Source organism: Eschscholzia californica, unplaced genomic scaffold (assembly GCF_041429995.1).
Source record: "Eschscholzia californica isolate CP2 unplaced genomic scaffold, dmEscCali1.0.p SCAF_2, whole genome shotgun sequence".
In the NCBI taxonomy this organism is placed as follows: Eukaryota; Viridiplantae; Streptophyta; class Magnoliopsida; order Ranunculales; family Papaveraceae; genus Eschscholzia; species Eschscholzia californica.
Window position 1 is genome coordinate 16,646,007 of NW_028238309.1, and position 21,976 is coordinate 16,667,982.

General features: G+C 35.4%; 2 protein-coding genes across 22 annotated transcripts; both read right to left on the reverse strand.

The window, feature by feature from the left end:
- Positions 1-1,672: 1,672 nt before the first annotated feature.
- On the reverse strand, positions 1,673-10,664 carry EMB2820 (Cytidine/deoxycytidylate deaminase family protein). Of its 21 annotated transcripts, none has more exons than XM_086664583.1 (11): positions 10,311-10,664; positions 7,679-7,889; positions 6,651-6,797; positions 6,418-6,469; positions 6,211-6,284; positions 5,929-6,050; positions 4,697-4,779; positions 3,679-3,784; positions 2,663-3,121; positions 2,260-2,372; positions 1,673-2,012 (listed from the first exon to the last, which is right to left on the reverse strand). In XM_086664583.1, the coding sequence occupies exons 3-11, from the start codon at positions 6,730-6,732 to the stop codon at positions 1,850-1,852; spliced, it is 1,254 nt and encodes a 417-aa protein (XP_086520709.1). In that variant the 5' UTR covers positions 6,733-6,797; positions 7,679-7,889; positions 10,311-10,664; the 3' UTR covers positions 1,673-1,849. The 21 variants fall into 21 exon arrangements, with proteins under 21 accessions (XP_086520709.1, XP_086520720.1, XP_086520706.1 ...); XM_086664594.1 differs by having other exon boundaries at positions 7,679-7,759; positions 10,491-10,654; XM_086664580.1 differs by having other exon boundaries at positions 7,679-7,729; positions 10,382-10,602.
- A 1,796-nt stretch (positions 10,665-12,460) lies between these two features.
- LOC147556563 (Cytochrome c oxidase, subunit Vib family protein) lies at positions 12,461-14,327 on the reverse strand. Its single transcript, XM_086664607.1, has 4 exons — positions 14,181-14,327; positions 13,096-13,184; positions 12,912-12,993; positions 12,461-12,729 (listed from the first exon to the last, which is right to left on the reverse strand). Exons 1-4 carry the CDS (start codon positions 14,190-14,192, stop codon positions 12,676-12,678), a joined length of 237 nt encoding a protein of 78 aa, XP_086520733.1. The 5' UTR covers positions 14,193-14,327; the 3' UTR covers positions 12,461-12,675.
- Positions 14,328-21,976: the final 7,649 nt, after the last annotated feature.

Consider the following 21,976-nt stretch of genomic DNA (forward strand, 5'->3'; position numbering starts at 1 on the left):
AACCGATATTCTGTTAGAGGGAGAGAGAGAGGGTGTTCCAGGGGTTGGTGGAAGGGCCGATGGCTGTGACTGGTTTTGGGAACTAGACCCAATTGCTTCTCTAACTACCCCAGCTCTTACTAAGAAATCCTCTAGTGTCATCTCTCCCAAAGTTGGTTGTTGATGTGTAGTTACCGGATTTCCGACATTGTTACCTTGCTGTTGGTGATCTCTGTGAGTTTCAGACCAAACTTCTTGAAGTGTTTCCCGACAGAGATGAGCAGGAAGAGTAATAGATTCTTGGCGGGGTAAACTTGGGTGAGATTTGAGATGATGGGTTTTGATTGTTGGTTCATTTTGATTTGAGGGTAGTAAAGTTGATGATGGTTCATTATTGTTACCGAGAAATATGTTTAGGGTTTTCTTTGACTACCCTTTTTCTAGAGAGATGGAGAAGGAGAATGAGGGGTTTAGGGTTTTTTCTTTACTTTATTCACAATAGAAGAGAGGGGTATAAATGTCAACATAATAATTCAGACCTACTAATTCAGATTTATAAAACAAACATCTAACTAGCAAAACAATTAAGTCAATTCAGATTCAACCAATTCAGATTTAGTCAATTCAGATTCAGCAAATTCAAATTCAGACGTTAAAAAAAAAACAAACAGCACCTTAGCCCAAACTGGCTGCTAGTAGCTGGTAGCTACCCCAGACCAGACACATTTTTTATGTATTCCCCTCTCTTGACTAATCGGTTCGTCACCCCTCAACCAACTAAAAAATTTCTGAGCAGTCCCGTCGCCCTTTGAGATAGTTTTTTTTGTGAAGTTGATGCTCTTTTTACATACAAGTATGGTTTCTGTTTTTTTTGAGCTGTGGATGTAATTTCTTTTGTATTTTATGTCCCTATTGCAGGTTAGTTTTAGTTTTTTCTTATATTGTTGTTGTTGTTGTTGTTGCTGCTTACCTATAGAAAAGTCGTCACTAAAAGTTAGAATATAGGCAGAACACAAGTTGTTCCGGCCAATGGTGACACCTTTTTGTGGCGGCATTGGTGATCTGCACCATCATAGTACTTTGGCTGTCTGGCAAGGGAGTCAAATCGTCGAAAATAGAATTGCAGCTGCCATTGTTTCTGACAACACGATAATTTTTCCAACCTCCCTGACATTGAGTATAACAACACTTTTGAGGTATTACCGACAATTTCTTTCTGGCGGAAATATGCTTGTTTTACAATGACTTTTGCTGTATGCTTATGACTTACAACTCTACTAGAATCATACTACTCGCACTGTTTATCTTCACAACAACCCCGACAATAACTCTAGATTGCGAAGTAGACTTTAGATGTTCTCTCGAATTCGTAGGAACATTTTCTAGAGATACATGCGAAGTCTTTGAGATATTTACTATAAGTATATTTAGATATGATATTTTTTATAGAGGTAGAAATCTAGTGGTAGAAATTTCTAGAGCGAACAGGGAGACTGCTTACATTTTAACAAAAGATTCATGACCATGGAGTCTGGGTGAGCATGAGAAAAAATATCATCGAAATGGGAAGCGAAAAACTTCTTGTCTAGATGCGTTGGGTGGTTGTCGATGAAACAAGCTATGTAGGGACTTCTTTGCAATAGTTTGGTTCGTAAAAAAGAAGCTAAAACACCAAAATGATAGGAGACCGATGTAGAGAATTAACTAAAAATAACTTTATAAATTAACATTTTTGTGTGGGCCTCGACCAGTGGCTAGAATGATACAATACATTAATAGTTAGCAGAAATTAAAACAAAATAATTCTAAAATAAATATGAAAAAAAAAGGAAAATTTGTTAGCTTCTGCCACTACCATTTAACGGAATTTCTAGAAGACTTGTTCAGGTAACAAAACCCTGAAAACGGCGTAGTGATGATTCAAGCTTTTCTCTCCTTGCAGTCTGTAAACACTCCCCAATGCACCACAATTAGAATTCGGTAAACAATAAAATATACGTCGTATTCTTTGATGAACAAGAGCCATTGCACACCTACAAACACAAAAGGAATTGAAATAACAGGTCAATCACAGATGGGGTTCAAATTTGTTAGTAACTGTTACTAAAGAACCTGCAAAATGCGAGTTAGTTGGTGACATGATTTTTCTTTTTATACAGTTTGGAGGTATTATTATTCGAACACATCCAAATGGAATGGAGAGAGAGAGAGAGAGAGAGAGAGAGAGAGAATGTGTTGAATGTAATTACGTAAATTACTAGATTCGAGCTTGAAACTTACATTGCACAAGGCTCCCAAACAAGAAAGATGTCAAAACCAGTGCACAGGTAAGGCCTCGCAACTTCAGAATCAGAATTATTATGGCAAGCTTTCAGAACTACATTGTCCATTTCCTGAAAATATGATCATGAGAATGCCAATACCATAAGGATATAAGAGTTTACATATGAAAGAACAACTAAGACTGTTAATTTGTTTTTATCAAATGTGTCATTTTGTTTGGTGACAATGAACACGTATGGCCTTTGGGCCTACCACATGTTGGTGTCTAACTCTGATACCATGTTAATTTGTGGTCATCCAACTCAAAACCGATGGCCAATCGGCGACGATATATATATATGTATATATATATATATATCAACAATGCAGCGGAACTTGTTGAGAAATAAAAGTAACTCACTTTTAGGGTCTGGGTTTTCTGTCTTTTTGCTGGTGAGCTCGTCAAAGAAGACACGTCCAGTTGATTAGACCGATCTTCTGAATTCCCTGATCCTGAGAATAGACGCCTATCCCTAGAAGCTGCATGTTCAATTGCAACCAAAGCTGCATGTTTTAGAGGATGCCAAGGCCGAGAGTTTTCTGTTGATAGTCTTTCCTCTGTCCAATTCCAAGGATATAGACATGAAACTCCAGTAAGTAGTTGTTTTTGTTCGTCACTTTCAGAATTGGAGACTAGAGATCTGTCGATGGGTACGGGATCTGCATTAGATTGGTGGGACAGAAATGATTTTGGTTGCTCGATGCAGCATCCATTTTCCAAGCTGGTATTTGTCGTGGCAGGATTTCCACATGTTTGATCATTGGCACTAGCAATTACCCGCCTAGTTGAAGGATCTACTATAATGGCCGCATTTACTACCTGCACCATAAATGTAATATGTGCATATATTAACAATAGAACTGTATATATACATATATACATGGAAGGATAATATAATACGTGCTTACATCACTTACTTTCAATGTTATGTGTGATAAGAAAAACAAAATCGGTGTTTTGTCATGTCTTGGTAGCAAAGCAGCCTGGGTTCCATATATTTTTTTGCTTTTTTAGCAAGACAAGGATTAGATTATACGTTTGTAAGCTACCTCCCCCAACCTTTGAACAGCTCCCCTTTTGAGTTTTGACATTCAAAGTTTGTTCAATTTCACAAGCTACTAGTTTGCTCAATATTTAGTAACTCGAAGGGGCTCAGAACTGGATGGGCTTGGACAACCCAGGATCCCAGAGTTACTTGGGTAGATAGGTCGATTGCAACTACTAAGATAATGTGTTGAATTAATCGTACATTCGAATCATTTTCATCACTTGGTAAACAAAATGACAACCAAATCAGATCAAAGAATTTTAGAACAAGACTTCATGTGTAAGTAGACAGTGCCAAATGTAGGCTAGCAAATAACATGAACAATTACCTTATTGTTGCAAGGACTTGCTTTTGTTAGTTCAAGTGCGAGTTTCATGTAGTTGAATATAGATTCTGAATCCTCTTTACTAAATCCGGTAATGCCCTCAATATTGCTGTAATTGGAAAAATAAAAGGAACAACCAGATCAGGCAAACAGATGAAGAGAAGCACCCACATAATTTATCTTTCTAAGTAGTTGAAATAGAAATGATGAAGAGAAATTTCTTTTAATGAACCTCTTTAGAGTTTTATTGTTGTTTGTTAATTAAATAATTAAATCGAATTTTACAAAAGAATCTGGGCTATACTCTATAGATAGTCTACCCTTTTAAACAGGCTCTTGAAGGAATACGATCATTTAGAACCTAAGTCAATATCGAGGAATTCAAAGGGTTTAAGAACAATTAGTGAAAGTCGAAGTCCTCCTACGCAAAATATAGACGCAAATATTCAAGATCTGGGTAGAGAACCTAATAGTAGTCAATAATACTGACGAGTAGCAATATGCTGTACGAGGATGGGCATGGAGAATTATGGAAATATGCTACCAGAAACAAAGAAGAACAGGATCTACACTACCTCGAGGAAACTATCAACTCTCTACTTACAAACTACTAAAATGTTTGCTAAGTTTATTTTCCATGGCTGCCACTAAGTAAACTGAATTAGAATGAAGTCATGAACCAACTCTGAGTTAACTGAAAATGAAGTAATCAAAGATTCAAAGTTATAAGCCCTTCCTTTCCCTACTGACTTGTTCTGAAAAAGGTTGTGGTTGGATTTTAAATATTTGTTCTAACAAAGTTTAGATGAAAGTAACACAACAAAATTGGACTTACAAAACTCATTACAATGAGATTGCAGGAAGATGACAGCAAAAGAGTTTAAAGGTTGAAGATTAAGTTGGAAAACTTTCATTTTAGAACTGGTGAGATTTATTAGACCAGTTCTGTATAAACATTAGCACCAATGGAAGAGAAAGATGTGCGTATAACATCATAAGAAGTTTCGGAATTTTGACTTACTAGGTTGGTGGATGGTATGACGTTGGCCAAAGCTTGCTTTGTTCTTCCCACTCTTCTTTTGATGTTGCAGCATACTTAGCAACCTAACAATTGCAACAATCCTATAAGAGTAAGGGAACTCCAAAAGATGACTAAAGCCTGCTCTATAACTTTAAGATGAACTGATGAAGTATCGACTATCAACAAATCAAAGAATAATAATTTTATCTTTAACTTCACTAATTAGAGAACTTTGGCACGGATAAATGCTCCAAAATGTAAGAGAACCACTGGAAAGATGTCTATGAAATCCACAAGGAAAGACTCGAAAAACAAACTTAAGGAAATATATAATTTCTGTCACACACGAGGCTTCTAGTTGTAGATCCTACTTGTCTTTGTTTTCTTATATTTTTCTCGGTTATCATGAGGTATTGACCAAATGGTTATTCTCCTTATTCCCAAATACAATGACAAATTGTGCTGTAAATCAATATATACAATTATACTTAACTCTAATTTTACAAGTTGTTTCATGTTTTGCTAATGTTTTAATTACATAACCCTGAAGTTTAAAGTGTTGCAGTCATCTGATGCAACGTGAAATTGCATAAGATGGAAAGTCACGTAATCATATTTTCTTTTTTTTTGAAAAGTTTGAATTGATAAGGGGGAAAAGAATATACAAAAAGAATAGAGAAGATTACATCACTGAGTTGTTACTTCATAATATCATCCCAATTTGAAATAAAATCATGATACGACAAATTTTTTGCCCACCCAATATTCCTACTCCAATGAAATAAAAGACCTAAGATGTCCTCCACTTCTATGTTAAGGCCTAGATGAAAGCCTTCAGCGAAAAGGAATTAATCAAGCCACACATCTTCAACCAATTGTTGGTCTTCTGATGATTTTAGTTAATCACTTAACCTCTCACAATTATATGATCGACTCTAAATAACTCAGCTGAAAAATTGTAAACAGCTGCAACACAGACACTGGCAGTTTGAGCAATCTTTCCATTTCGTCTATCTTAAAATTGGAATTCATCAGATGAGAACTTTAAAAAATTCAAATCTGAGTTCATCAATAACCAAAACTCGTACGTCATATCAATTGCAAGATAAGTAAATTAAGGCACGTTTAATGATGTCGGATAAGATAATGTATATAGATTTATACCCCAAATGTCCCGATAATGCATTGGAAATTGCTGGTGCGCAGATATATAAAAAAGAAAAATGAATTACCTTCGCGAAAAAAGGACTCAACTGGTAGGTATTTACTAACTCAAGCACATCACTTGGTATGCACTCTAACTGATTCTCGTTTCCCCCAGCAAGACATAAGATCACTAATAACTGGATTTCACCTGTAAGAAGCAACTAGAATTTACTTTTACATAATGAACTTCCATATATTATATTATAATTTTAGTATACTATTTACATACACATTTTACACACAGATAAAGCCAAAATGAGGTCAAAATGGGATAAAACATTATACATCAGAATTTTATTCATGCAGACCTTCAATAGACTTCTTCTTTTGAACCCGCTTAATGTGGCGAAAATCTTCCATTGGAGCTATTTTGTTTAACTTCCTGAGCCATAAAAAATAAAAGTTCGTTCAGGCAAATAATCGAACACCTTGTTATGCATTGGATATTAAACCGTATCGGCATTCGCGATGGTAATGGGTAAGAACCATAGCAATAAAAGAGATTTTATTAAAACCTTATGAGAATGTTGGCATGTTTTGGCTCTATAACTGAAGCACATACGTCAACTGTGTAAAATACACAAAATAATATCAGTTACATCATCCAATAGTGGTATCTAATGGAAGGGGATAGAGATAATAGAGAGAGAGAGTACCAGAGAGAGAGAGAGAGTACCAGAGAGAGAGAGAGTACCAGAGAGAGAGAGAGTACCAGAGAGAGAGAGAGTACCAGAGAGAGAGAGAGTACCAGTGGGTTGTTGGTTAGGTGGTAATGGGAGTTTATCAGGGACATAGATGATCTCCCAATTTTTCATTGTTGTCTTCTTCATCTTTGACTCTCTCGTACTATTGATTTTGGGCTGATAGCTCACGCTTTGTTATCAGTACCATCCATCTGAAAATTTGACCTTCATTAATGAAAGTAAATTGCAGCTGAAAAAAGAGGATAAAGAATTAACCAAGGTGCCAATATACGGACAAAAGGATTCCTTATGTGGGCAAAGAGAGCTGGGTATGAGTAAATTTAGTTCGAAGCAACCAAATTGAATGATCTAAAACTAAAAACACATTTTTTTTTTTCTTTTCCATCTTCATCACCATCTTTGCTAGCAACGACTAAAATTCATTGCATTGTGTCCAAAAATGGCACGAGAACATCCCGAGAATTCACAGACCAAACTAAAATTGGACAGAGTCTCCTTTGTAAATCAAACCGGTCAAACCTGTAAAACTTTTCATGCAACCTATACATTCACAAATATTCAATCTAAACACCACGAAGATTTCATGAACAACTAGAGGTAAAACCTGCAACAGCTTTAATAAGAATTACAATTTACAATGTCACTTTTATTCAGGAACTTCTACATGCACCCTTAAGTCATAAAGTATTTCCACCTCTTACGAACAGTTAAATGTTCAACTACCCTGACTGGTGTTCCAATTTGAGTATTTCTCATTTGATCAAAATGGAATCATATAATGTCAATGAAAACTCTTTGTATTTTCTCTTTTATATAATTATTTTTATTCTTTAGTAATTTATGAATGTCAGTAGGTTCAAAGGCATCTTCGAGGATTGAAGCACAAGGAAAGTACATGCAGACAATACTAGAAAAAGCATGTCAAACACTTTCAGGTGAAAGCAGTAGCAGCTTGGCAGCTGCAGGTAGCAGTAACAAAAGGTGTGAGTCGTATTGGGACTCACGGAGGAGTAGTTTCAGATATTCAGGTTGAAGGACATGAAAGATTTTTCTGCTTCTCCAGTCAACTTACCTTCTCTTCAAGATCTTCATTTGTATGGGACTGGAGATCATCATCAGCTTCCTGGTATACAACAACAGATGGAGAAATCATCTACTGATACATTCTTCCCATCCTCATCAAATTTAAATGATAATATATCATGTCTTGGAAAAAAAAAAAGACCTAGTTCATCAATATCAAGTTATGGTACTACTAGCATTCCGCTAACAAGAATCATCATCTGGTTTGGACTGAAGATGGTATCAGATTACAAGAACTGAAGATGGTATCAGATTACAAGAACTAGGATCTATTGTTACATGTTTCGAGATTCAACATCATCATCAAGAGGATTCTAATTTCATCAAAGGAGGTAACCATGATCAGCTCCATTTAATTCAACCATCAACAATTGATCATAGTACTGGAACTGGAGAGATGGATTGTCTTGGAGATGTTTATGAAGCTAAACCTGTTATTCTATCTGGTCATCGTAATCATCAAGATAGTGCAGGAGATAGGAAGTATGATTCTTCTACGACTTAGAAACTTGGAAGACCGTCCCCTCGAAGGGCGAAACCTATCGATAGGATTAACCCAGTGATCAAGCCGCAAGAGAAAAACGTTTCTTTTAGTTGATATTAATCAGTCATGAGCTTTACTCGAACAATTTTATTAACTGCTAGATTTTGTAACTGTCCAGTAAACTTGAAGCATATAAGCTTCAAAACCAAGTATTTTTGTGGGTACAATAATAACAAATGAGGATTTTCCATTCCTCTATCATATATTGAAAACTTGTCAAGGATTAACCCAATGTTCAAGACACAAGACAAAAATGTTCCTTATAGTTGATATTAATCATTCATGAGCTTCACTCCAATAATTTATTAATTGCTAGATTTTGTAACTGTCCAGACTGTCCAGTAAACTTGAAGTATATATAAGCTTCAAAACCAAGTATTTGCGTGGGTACGATAATTACAAATAAGGAATAAAGAAGAGGATGAGAAGAGGAAACAACTTATAGAATGAAGAAGTGCCCGAGAAGTCAGAAGAGCGATAACTTATATAAAGAGTAACAGAAACTAAATTACCGAGTAATAAGAGTCACAAATCATAATTGATGGAAGCATAGATAGAAATTGGTGATGTCCAATATAACCCCATACAGAACTCAATCATAATTGATGGAAGCATAGATAGAAATTGGTGATGTCCAATATAACCCCATACAGAACTCACTAGAACGCCAAAAAAGTCTTAGGTTGTGAATATCATGATTAATTTAACCGCTATATATGCCAATGAGGCATGTATTCATGATTAATTTAACTTCTAACTTCCTCAACAACAAGAAAGAAATCATTTCAAACCTACTCTCTTGAAAACTTCATAGTGGTTGATAATTAATCTTGTGGCTGCCCATTTGGATACTTAGAGTTATACTTAAGATGCTACTTAAAACAAATAACATCATGATGCTAACTAACATTTGTCGATTGTTCTGTCTTATATTGTGGTGTAATTCTTCAGTTAGTCTCGAAAAGTATCACTCAGCTAGTGCGTGTACCACAGACAATGAAAACCCTAGCCACATCTAGGCAGCAGAGGACACAGTTGAGCAGATTTTAAATGCAGGAGAAATCGGCTGCTAGTATACTACGTCAGCTTAAAACTCACTATAACCCCATAAATTGATGGAATCATAATTGATGGAAACGTAAATCAGACAACATTATTTAGATATTATCTCCAATCTTCTCACAATTGAGTAATTGACCATAAGAAGACACTCGAAAACAGAAAGGCTAGCACTTTAAGACAAAACTTGCCCAAACAATCAACTACAACACAATATAAATCAAGAAATCGAAAAGTATGAACGAAACAGGAAGGACGAAACAAAGATGAAGATTCATAACCTCCAAAATAAAGTGCTTCGTTTTTCCTGCAGATGCCAAACTGGTTGGTTCCATTTGACTCATTACTTTGTAAAGGTATAATGTGATAAAGTAGCTACAATGTGCGGATAAAATGGCACGAATATACGAGTAATACAGTATAGTTGCCATCTACAACCATCTAACTCTTGGTTGGTAACTAGAACCTCCATTTCCATTTTTATTTATCAGTAAGAAGGCTTTCTTAGTCTATGTTCTATAACACTCGTATGAAATGTAATAACCAGAGGACTAGACATAGAGATCTACAGGCAATAAGTCATCCCTAAAAAATCCCAAACTCAAAAGTCTTGTCCTCGGAAAAGATTATTGGGTATATATCTAATAGTAACACGTACAAGATGATGGCCGCAGTTACATTTTCACCTTATACCAAGCAACATCGATAAGTTTTTCAAGCTCAATTAAACAAGCGACATATGTTCGGTATTACGTGTGCGTAGAGATATCTATCTAATTCACAGTAACGAGGCAAAGATACATTACAAGATCCCACCAAAAAACGGTACACGGATACCAACAAATTTCCCACCAAAAAACCCTAATTTCAATTTCACAAACTTTATGTGAATTTTGCATAAACCCTAATTTCAGTTGGTTTGTGTTCACATCAAGTTTGATAACCCTAATTAAACCCTAGTTCAAAAAAATTAAACCCTAATTTCAATTTCTCATCAATTTCAAACTAATTACCTTACCCTAGCTCATAATACACATCAATTTCAGGAGGTTTGAGTAGTTTGAATGGATTACAAGAGAGAGAGAGCACCTGTTGATTACAAGAGAGATGGAGAGAGCACCTTCGAGATTCAAAATCGGTTTGAATAATTGGTATTGCTGCTCGTTTTTTGCTGGGATAGAGATGATAGAGAGATCACCTTCGAGATTCAAACTTGAGTAACCCTAACTTGATTATCCACCGAGATTCAAACCTCTGAAACCCCCACCTTTTCGAGTTTCAAACTCGGTTTGAACAACCAACAAAAGCTGGATTAGTTTGGGGTTGGGATGGAGAAGATAGAGTAGCTTATTTGCGCCCCACGTTTTTGCTCGAAGGCGCCCAGTTTTTTTGGTTTCAGAAAGGCTGGGCTTGTTTAACCAATGGGCATTTCGACTCCACATTACTAACGGCACCACTCCGTTTGAAATCACCAAAAAGGTGGGGGTTTCAGTAATTATAAATAAAAGGTGGGTGTTTCAGTAATGTGTATTATGAAAAGGTGGGGGTTTCAGTAATTGTCCCAATATTTTGTTATTCCAGAAGTTGACACTTTCTCTCTCCTTCCCTCTCGTCTCCAAAATTTTGAAACTTACAGCAAGTAAAATACCGAAATACCCCTATTCTATTATAAAATTGTGAAGATCGGCCTCCAAAATTTGAAAACTTACACCAAGTAAAATACCGAAATACCCCTACTCTATTAAAAAATTGTGAAGATCGACCTGTGTCGGTCTTTACACGGCTCCGCCCCTGGTAGTGGAGATGAAAGTATGGTAGTGGTGGTGGAGTGGTATTGATGTAGTGATGGTGACAGTGGATGTGTGGTGGCAATGCAATGGTGATGGCTGAGGTGTGGTGGAAGTGTGGTGGTGGCATCAGTGAAAATGCAGGAGCAGTGGTGGAGGTGTAGCAACGGTTGTGGTGAAAATTGTATTGTGGTGGAGCGGAAGTAGGCAAGAATGAAAAAACAAATAATGTAATATTGGTCTATACATTGAACTTTAGTAACTTTATTTTGAAGTCAAAACAAAAATTTCAAACTTGTGAAAGTCGAATTTTAACTCGAGTAAAATCTTACCAAAACTAACTTTTTAACTTAATTAAGTAAAAAAGTTTTTTATTTTTGTGTTGACAAACTACACGTTAGCAATTTATTACCTATAAGTTAAAAGTTAATTTACAATATAACATTTGGATGTTTTATGGAGTCTCCCCAATTTTGTTAAAAGGCCTCCCCATGAATCATTTCACTTGGTAAATAATCATTAAGAGAGGGGCTCTTTTAACAAAAATGAGAAGGCCCTATAAAATCTCCCTATAACATATTTTCAAGAGTTTCTTTTTCATCTACTGACTTTTGTTAATTTATGATTTTGCAAGAGTCTCGCAGAGGAGTGATGGTAGAAGTAGTGGGCCTGCAATAGTATAGGTTGATCTTGGGGTTTATGATTTTGCAAGAGTCTCGCAGAGGAGTGATGGTAGAAGTAGTGGGCCTGCAATAGTATAGGTTGATCTTGGGGTTCACGTGTGGTGGTGATGGTAGAAATATGATGGTGGTGGTGGTGGTGGTGGCAGTGGCAGTGGCAGTGATGAGAGTGTCATGTTGTAGCAAGAAAGCCAAGGGCCTATTTCTGTTTTTTTTTTTTTTTGTTGAAAAGGGCCTATTTCTGTTATTCATTATAAATGTTATACTTGAAAAATCTTAAATCCAAATTCACAAGCCAAAAAATAAAAACTTTAAAGAGAAAAATAAAATTTGACCCAGTTAAGTCAATAATACAATATCCTCTCTTCATCACTTTGGGGGTCTCACGATTTTAAAATGCATAAACGATTAAGCAGACCCAGCACAAACAAAAATGCATAAACGATTAAGCAGACCCAGCACAAACAAAAAATCGCAAGTCATTTTCAGTCCCCACAGGTTTCGGTACAAATAGTATGTGCAAGTATTTGTACTGAGATTTAATCGTGAGTCGAACCAATAGTGTAGATTCTTTTCATGGTTATTTCAGTTTCGACAACAGAGAAGGAAGGTACAAAAGAATTGGTCAAGATTGAAACCCTATATTGTTTACTCTAATCTTTTCAATTCACAGTGAATAAAAGCATTCAGAAGAAACAGAGTTCTCAAGTAATCATTATTTCATGTACTAGAGTAACAAAGCTCAAATGAAAAAACTAAATGGAAAGCATTGAGATCCTTTCTCAAACAAGAATGTCAAGAATAATGAAAGTAACAACTCTCATGGACTTAATTTGTCGCCATTGTTGTCTTATTTAGAGCTTACTGCTTTCAGAGAAATCACAAAACAGTGTTTCAAACAGACAATACTGCAGAATCAAAGAGGACCTGGAAAAGTTCCATTCTCCCTCTGTTCGTTCCATCTTTCAATCTGCAACAATTTAAGTGAAGGAAAACGTTAGTAGCAAACATGAAGACTTCCATCCACAACATCGAAATTGAGTAGAAAATGGGTATATGATGCAAGAATAGAAAGAAAACAATTGACCAACTCGATCGATTAATAGTCGGGCCTTAAGACTATCGGTTTCCAGGAAACCAAATATTTCTTACCCATTCTCCTGGACAGAGTGCACGGTAATATTGGGCAAACTTTTGACACTCACTGGATTCTTCACCTTTAGCTGCCAGACATCTGTGTGATAACATGATTGAGCTTATTTTTCTCACATATAACGAGCAGAAGATAGCATGAGTGTGTCTGTGTGTGTCGTGCTTCGATATTAATAGATCATACCTGTGAAATTCGATGTATCGGGTAAAACAGTGTCTGGACTGGTTTGTAGTAGGGAATCGAAAATCAGCAGGTGCAGTTTTCAACTCAATCTGCAGGACATAATCATGATGGAAAAAATCATAATTCCGAGAATATAAGGTATAAACAATTTGAAACTATACAATGGGACTAAAGAAAAATTAAGATGCATACGGAATTCACATAAGCTTAACTAGAAGATGTATAAAACAGTGAATATTGAAGAAATCAAATGTAAGAGTACTATACTGCTATCGTGTTAAGAATGCAAAGGTCTGAAACACATAATTTTGGGATTATTGAACGAGCCAAAGTGAAGCTCTTAGCTCCAGAATATAAAATGATTGGAGGTTTAACTAAAGTTCCAGATAACAAAATGACATGAAAGTGCGTGACAATGGACTCTTAGGCCTTGGCAGGGGAACTCAGGTAATAGACACCCTTCTTCAAGGTGAAAGCCACACAAGCCCTAAAGAGGAACCACCATTGGTGCTAACTAAATCCTTCATTCACTTGGAACATCAATTCTCACCGTTGCTGTTGAACATAGAGGGAAAGAAAGAAAGTTTGTATCTTCACCATCTATTTTCTTACTTTTCAAACACCACGTATGACTCTAAGAGAAGGGCTGATTTAGGGCTTCTCCTTTGAGCTTTACATTTTTAATTTCATAAGTTCTGATTCCAACCCAATTTGTAAACACTAATAAGGTCCTATAACGTTTGCACTCTTTACGAATTCTTTCATTAGTCTGCCGATTCTTTAACAACAACAATGTTTTGACTTTAAACACAAACCCTAGATCCCTAAAAATCAGAGATACGAGCTCCAAAATCCTAATGCTAGCAATTGTTATGTCGATAATAAGGAGAAAATCAAATTAAGAGAATCCAAAAGCATAAACTTTCAGGATCCAAAATCGCTTGTAATCATCATGCATACAAATTCTAAGGAGAATGATATGAAAACACAAAAACGAAAAACTGAAATTCATTAACAAAGTTATGTCAGTCGATATAGAAGACTGAAAAAAAAAAAAGGAAAACTAGGGCTAGGAATCTCCATACCTCGTCCTCCATTTTTGCGAATGATGAGATGATAATCAGCGATGAAGATGTTCTTAAAGGGTAATTTCGATGGCGCCCCTAATAGTTAAGCGCTACTCCGTTAAGCACCCCCTATTGTTTTGCAAAATTGTTACAAGCGCCCATCTTTATTTTAGGGTTATTTCCCAAATAGCCCCCAACTTTGTGACCATTTTCCTGCCTAGCCCCCTACTTTATGAAAAATATCTAGATGGCCCTTTTTTTCAGATTCCGTTATAACACCGTTAACTAGTCATTATTTGTCTCTCTTCCATCTCATCACCTCTCTATGCCATCTAACCTTCTCGCCACCTCTCATCTTCTCCGGCGAAGGTCCCCGACCGACCAATTTTCCGGCCGGCGACCTTTTGACCATAAAAAAAATTAATTAAATTTTTTCCTCTCTCCTCTTTCTCTCTCTAAATTTTTTTTTTAAGAATCTCTCCCCTCTCTCTCTCTAAATGTGGTAACCAGATCTAGAGAGAGAAAGTGATATAGTAAACTCCAAGCTCATCTTCAGGTTTCCAAAACCCTAAAAAACAAGTAGGGTTTATAGCAAACGCAATCAAAAGGAAAGACAGTTTCATTCAGCTATTCCCAATGGCAGGAATCTTACTTCTAAGTATGAGATCTATTGGTCAAAAGTACTGTCTTTATGATCTTCAAGAAGATAACTATGCTCTTAGAGATGAACATGAAGTTCTTATTGAGAGAATGAAGAACATTAAACGTAGTCTTCTTGAGCTCTTGATCCTTCTGGTCACTTAGCTTCCCGACTTCGCACCCTTTTTTCCTCTGATGAAAACTGATCCGAAAGTGAGTCATTTTAGGGCTTTTCGTTTTGTCTCCTTTAATGAATTTAGGGGTTTAATTTACATCTTTTCTGAATGTAATGATACTTGATTCTTCACTTATTAATATCTTTGAATAAATTAGTTGAAAATTTTTCAATGATTTGATGTCAGATTATCAATTCAACTGTTTTTCCCCTTCTAATTACATTGTTCATATCACTTTCTCTCAATACTATAGGTAAGATATTTCTTTTCAAGTTCTAGTTATGTTTATATGAATTTCTCTGCAGATTACTTGGAATTTTGTTGTAATTTTGGTATAGAAATGATAAAATTTCATCTGTTAAAATGTGTTTTTGTTTTCATTTTCAAACTTGAAAAGACCTGGTTGAGTACTTTAGGTTTGGTAAATTTCTGGTATAAATTCCTGAAAGGAAGGATTTTTATGAGTTATCTTCTTCAATTCTTCATGGGTTTTGTTTAGATTTTTGTATTGTTGGGTTTGGAGTGATATTAATGGTTTACTTTCTATCTTCCTGTGAGAAATATTGACTTGATTTTTAGGGTTTAGTTGGAGATATTATTAATGGTGGCAAGTCTCTTTAGTTTTAGGTACTTAATCATGTCTTTTATTTCCTTACTGAAGGCCTGTTCACAGACCTAGATCTGGTGAACCAGATCTGGTATCTAGAGAGAGGAGAGATTCTTAAAAAAAAAAATTTAGAGAGAGAAAGAGGAGAGAGGAAAAAATTTAATTAATTTTTTTTATGGTTAAAAGGTCGCCGGGCGGAAAATTGGTCGGTCGAGCACCTTCGCCGGAGAAGATGATGAGGTGGCGAGAAGGTTAGGTGGCATAGAGAGGTGATGAGATGGAAGAGAGACAAATAATGACTACTTAACGGTGTTATAACGGAATCTGAAAAAAAGGGTCATCTGGATATTTTTGATAAAGTAGGGGGATAGGCAGGAAAATGGTCACAAAGTTGGGGGCTATTTGGGAAATAACCCTTTCATCTTCCTCAAACCCTAGGTTTAGTTTTTTGTGAAAGTTTGGTTATCACCAAAGTGAAAGAGGTGAAATGTTTAGGGATTTGACTTTTGGAGAGATTTAGGGTTGAGATATGTCAATTGCTAATGTGGGTGGTCTACACCCTCAAAGTGGGTTTTTTTAAACCATCGCATGAGGGCCCTTTAACCAAACAAGGTCAATGACTATTTACCAAGTCAATAAATTCATGAGGACCCCTTTTACCAAAAGTGGGAGGGCCTATAAAACTTCCCAAATTCTAAGAGATTATCTAATTTCAGGGGGCGCTTTTAAGATTACCCAATTTATAAAGAGCCCACTCTCAATGCATGCTACTTTTTAGGCCTGTAAACGGTAGCTTATCGGATCGGATATAGGCATATCCGTATCCGAATCCGATAAGCTATTCGAATATCCGTATCCGATAATTATCCGACGGATATTATAAATCAATATCCGATAATATTAACGGATATCGGGTAATATCCGATATCCGAAACTTTAACAAAATTTCAAAATTTTCCTTTAAAATTTTAACCATTAGATCTAAATAATAAATCTTAACCATACATTTTATATATTATTATGAATAAATTTAAATTTTTATTATATTTTTATATTACTTATCGGATATGGATATTTATCGGATCAAATATTACTGTATGCATATCCAATATCCGATAAGCAAATGTCCGGTAAGGAATATCCGAATCCGTATCCGATATTAGAAATTTCAGATATTTTTTAAAATTCGAATACGGATGCGGATTGGTTGTCGAATATTCGGATATCCATTGACAGGCTTACTACGTTTCTTTTCTTTTTAGAATATTCACTTATATTAGGTCAATATACTCATGTTCATTTGTTTTAATTAACTATAATTTTGTTAATCCAATAACTAATTGTAGTATTTGCAAACATATAATACTTAAGGATTTTCAAATCGCTTCACTCTCCAAAAATCTCATAACCTTGATGATAAAATAATTTATTGTAGTATTTGCCTATCATATAACGAATTAAAGACTTGGATATCGCTTCTCTTCACTCTCCGCGAATCCAGTGTCTTCCACACAAATATCTCGTTGGCTCTTTGAATTTTTTTTCTTTTTGTCTCTCCGTATAAAATCTATCTCTCTGAACTTTAATTTTGAACGGTGTAAAAAGACAACGTCGGAGCTATGATTTCAAATAAAAACCTATACCAACCAACAAAGTTTTATTTGAATGTTAGGCCTATGATAGGACAACACCATTTATTGGGTTTAGATTCATCAAATATTTTACATAATTTTATACGGGTAAAAAGTTAAAAATTTGTGTTTATAACTTCGCATTGCTTGTACAAAAATGCCCCCAATTAAAGTTTGACATCAGATCCCTAAATTGTTAACCATGACCCTGGTAATTTGTTTACTTATCACAATGGAAAATCATCGTGTCGTTATTCGCCGTGGAGAAGGTCTCACCAACCGAACGATGTAAATTCAGGGTCGTGCTTAAGGATTTATGGGCCAGTGCCAAATTTCAAACAAGGCCCTTTTGTATGCAAAACACGAAAGTTGAGAGAACTTTTTGCGTAATTTTTTATTTTGCAACGACCTAACGGTAAAAAAAAGATTAAATCATTCATAAATCTAAACTCAAAGTATGAACTCAATATATTATTGACTTAACATTTTTCATGTAAAATTTTTCTCTCTTGACGAGTCTTTTATTTTCATAAAATATAGTCTTGGAATTTAAGAAATGAAAGTTAAACTATGAGAATAGGGAATCCACATTCGAGGTTGTTTGATTTTTCCATGATGACAAATTTTTACTTTTTAGATAATCCAATGTTAGAGTCTTGTAAGATTCTTGACAAATTATTGTATTCTTAATGTGAAGCTATCTAAAAATTATGATTTTGACTCCGAACGATGTCCAAGAACAAGAAAATAAGACAAACTTTGGAATGAATTATACGGTAGAGAGCGAAGAGGAATTTGTGATTTGCTATCTTTAGTTCTTTTTTATGCCCACATACTATACGAATTAAAATTAGTATTGAAATCAACTATAAAACTTTTCTTTTGAATTAAACTATAAATATATGGCAGAATTGGCAAAGGAGACAAGTATTGTGCTTTTGATGAAAAAGCAAAGCATATTAGCAACAAAGAGGGTCGAACTCGCAACCTTGTGCGCAAGAAAGGAAGGCAAGAATCGGTGGAGCTACTACAACTTTAATGTCTGTCTATTGATTTTTCCAATACTTAATAGTTTAACTCTACTGCCTTGAGTCAAATTGGAGGCCCCTTGTGGTGGGGGCCTGTGCAGACGCACGGCCCGCACCTCTCGCCACACGCCCCTGCGTAAATCTCTTAGGTTATGTGTGATTCTTTATTTTCTGCTGATTTTCTTGGTTTACTTTCTCCGTCGCAATAATATATCAGATGTCGATATAAAAAAATATTATTTTATGATATTTAAAATAAAATATCTAAATAAGATATATTATCTTACAAAGTTGCGCTGTAATTTCTTTAGAAATTTGTTGTGTCTGTTATTACGAAAAACAAACAAACTAAAATAAGTAATTATGAAAGTAAATAATCATTCAAAACTAAAAAAAAAAAGAATCCAGATTTCTATTTAAAAGACTTGGCCTCGTTTGGTTCCGCTTAAAAAAAGCTAAAAGCTGACTTTTAGTTTTTTTTAAGCGCTTATTGAAAACTTTACGCGTTTGGTTCAAAAAAGCTGTAGCTTATTTTAAGCTAGAAAAGCTCATTTTCTCTAAAAAGCGGAAGTCACAATTTTGTATTTAAAAGACTTGGCCTCGTTTGGTTCCGCTTAAAAAAAGCTAAAAGCTTACTTTTAGCTTTTTTTAAGCGCTTATTGAAAACTTTACGCGTTTGGTTCAAAAAAACTGTAGCTTATTTTAAGCTAGAAAAGCTCATTTTCTCTAAAAAGCGGAAGTCACAATTTTGTGGCTTTTTTATAGTTGCTTATTAAAAGCTAGCTATGAAAATAAAATAAAAAATATATTTTTTATCACCATCAAGGCCGTGCTTGGGCCAGTGCGGGCAGGGCGCTTGCACTGGGCCCCCCAGCCGTAAGGGCCCAATTTCGATAATGTCCTAACAACAGCTATATATATATATATAAAGATCCCAATTTATTGCAATACATCTAATGGGTGAGATGGTTAGGTACCGTGAATTTCATCCCTTTGACAGAGGTTCGAAACTCCAAAGACCTATTTATTTTTTTTGGTTTTGTGATGTTCAAGGTAACATTGTTAATTGGATCTCTATTTCTACTCTGTTACACCTTTTGATAATTAGGTGCATTTCTTTCATTTTTTGAAATATTTTTTTGAAAATATAAATCTAAAACTACTAAAAAAAATCAAAATATTTAAATATATATATATATATATATATATATATATGAAAATCATGATAAAAATACTACATTCAAAAACTCACTTTTAGATTCTAAACTATACCTTCAATTTCAACAACAAAAAAAAAAAACTATACCTTCAAATTTTGTTTGTAATATTTTTTTTGTCTTCCAAAAGACCCTAATTCAAGTTTCGCACGGGGCCCCGAAATTCTCAGGCACGACCCTGATCACCATCACAACCACCCCACCACCTCTACTACCACAATCACTCCACCACCTCTGACCATCACCCCACCACCTATGCCACCATTCCACCACTTCCATACCACCTCCGGCGCAACTCCATCACCACCACTCCACCACTTTCGCCGCAACTCCACCACCATCACAACTATTCTACAACCATCAAATTCTTTTTACAACCACTCCACCACCTTCGTCACCACTCTACCACCATCACCGAACGCTTCACCATCTCCCCCGCAACTCCACAACCCCCGACATTGCTTCACCTTCGGTTCAACTCCACCACTACCACAACCACTTCACCACCATCGCCACAAATCGACCATTCCACCACCACACTATACCACCTCCACCAACCCCATTTCACTACCGTCGTTGCAACTTTACCCCCTAACCACTAACACCCCCTCCATTCTATAACCACCATCACTACCATAACTCCGCCACCATTGAGCACCACCATTGAGCACTATCCCCACTGCATTAGGTTCAAATTTTGATTTTTATGTGTTTATGAAAATTAAAAAAATTCTATTATTTTATTTTAGTATTTAATGTTTATAAATTTTTTATTAATATAATCATATAAGCATATTGTTTGATAACTACAATACAAAGATTACATTTTTTTTACCAAATGTCATACCTAGTTTTTTAAGATATAAAAACACTTTTTATATAGCGTACCAAACGACTCAGACAGATTTTTAAAAAACACTTTTATTTATGGGCTTATAGAAAAGCTCATAATATAAGCTATGTGTGTACCCAAACGACTCAGACATATTTTTAAAAAACGCTTTTATTTTGGAAGAACAATAAGGGGATGAAATTATTATATCTTTCTCTTTGTCATTACTAAAGTAGAGATTGGTTTTTCATCAAAAAAAAAAAAAAAAGTAGAGATTGGAGTTTTGAAGACAGATCGTTTTGGTGCGCAATGATAATGCAACTGCCAAGTGCCAACCCTTTAGAAAACATGGAGACTCCGTGATTTCAGGTTAATAAGTAGGGGACACTAGAATGGGAGAGCAATTTGTGGGGTTGATGTGGAACCCCACAAGGACTTTGTATGTTTATGTTGCATTAAGTGTGTATTTGGGATCCAACATGTGCACACATGGATGGGACCTTTGCTTATATCTTTGACAATGGCTTACATGCCCTACTACCTTCAATGGTGAGACCACCTGGATCAACTCTTATGGTTCTCTCTTTGAGTCTTTCTCTTTCTTTTGTTATTTTTGTTTTGGTAAATTTTAGGCTAAGTTTGTGGTACCATCTCTCAACAAAAAAAATTAAAGAGTTTGTGGTACCATGAATGTAGTGGCAATACTGTATTGAAGTAACATGAACAATATTACTTGCACTCTACCACAAAATTTAGAAAAGGACGTTTTAAAAGCGTCCCCTATAAGTGTTTTAGGCGCCTCCCTCAAGACGATTTTGACAAGGAGTTTGTCGAAATAGGAGACACCTATAATAGTAATGGGATGCGCCTATAAAACTTCCCATAATAGAGAATTAGAATAAGTCTTCGGTTTATCAGCCTCAGAGAATGTCTGCTTTCTTTTGGGGCTCAACTTTTTTGTGTAAGTTGAACTCAACCGCTCCATCCCAAGATAAAATAATTCAGAATGTCTGTTTCGATCATATTTGTACAAAAAATAAACACAGTCTATTGCTCGAAAATATTTCTAAATTGGGAGAAACTAGATTGTCATTATGTATTTTTTCTACATTAGTTCTTCTCAATTTACAGACTTTACAATATATGGAAGACATTCCCCGCAAAATAAATTATAAGTAAAATTAATAAAGTCTACTAAAATATAGTACAACATCTTAAACACAAAATTTGTAACTTATGACAACCCGTTATCGACTATTTTCTTTTCTTCTTTTTTTGTATGTAAATTAAGTGTGAGTAGCATTTAAGTTTTATACTGTGACACCCCAAGCCTTAACAATTATCGATATTATTTCCGCTTTATGCACTTCAGACTCAAGCTCATAGGTGTAGGGTTTTGTTCTTGACGAAGACTCTACGAGTCCATCCAAATGCTTTGACACTTACCAAGCTTGGGTGTTCAGATATTAGCTGTGAGGAGATGAAATCGCTAGTTAAGAAGTCAAAATAACCAGGTTGCTGGCCAAAGGTCAGACTGTCACTCTTAGTTAATTTATGGGCACCAACAACGTTCTTGGACTTAACGTGTGACAAGAAACAGAACACACGTGAACATAAGATCCTTGAGACATCAGGGGGGTCCCAACCAAAGAGACTCTGACGGTTAAGTTAGTAAACTTGACAT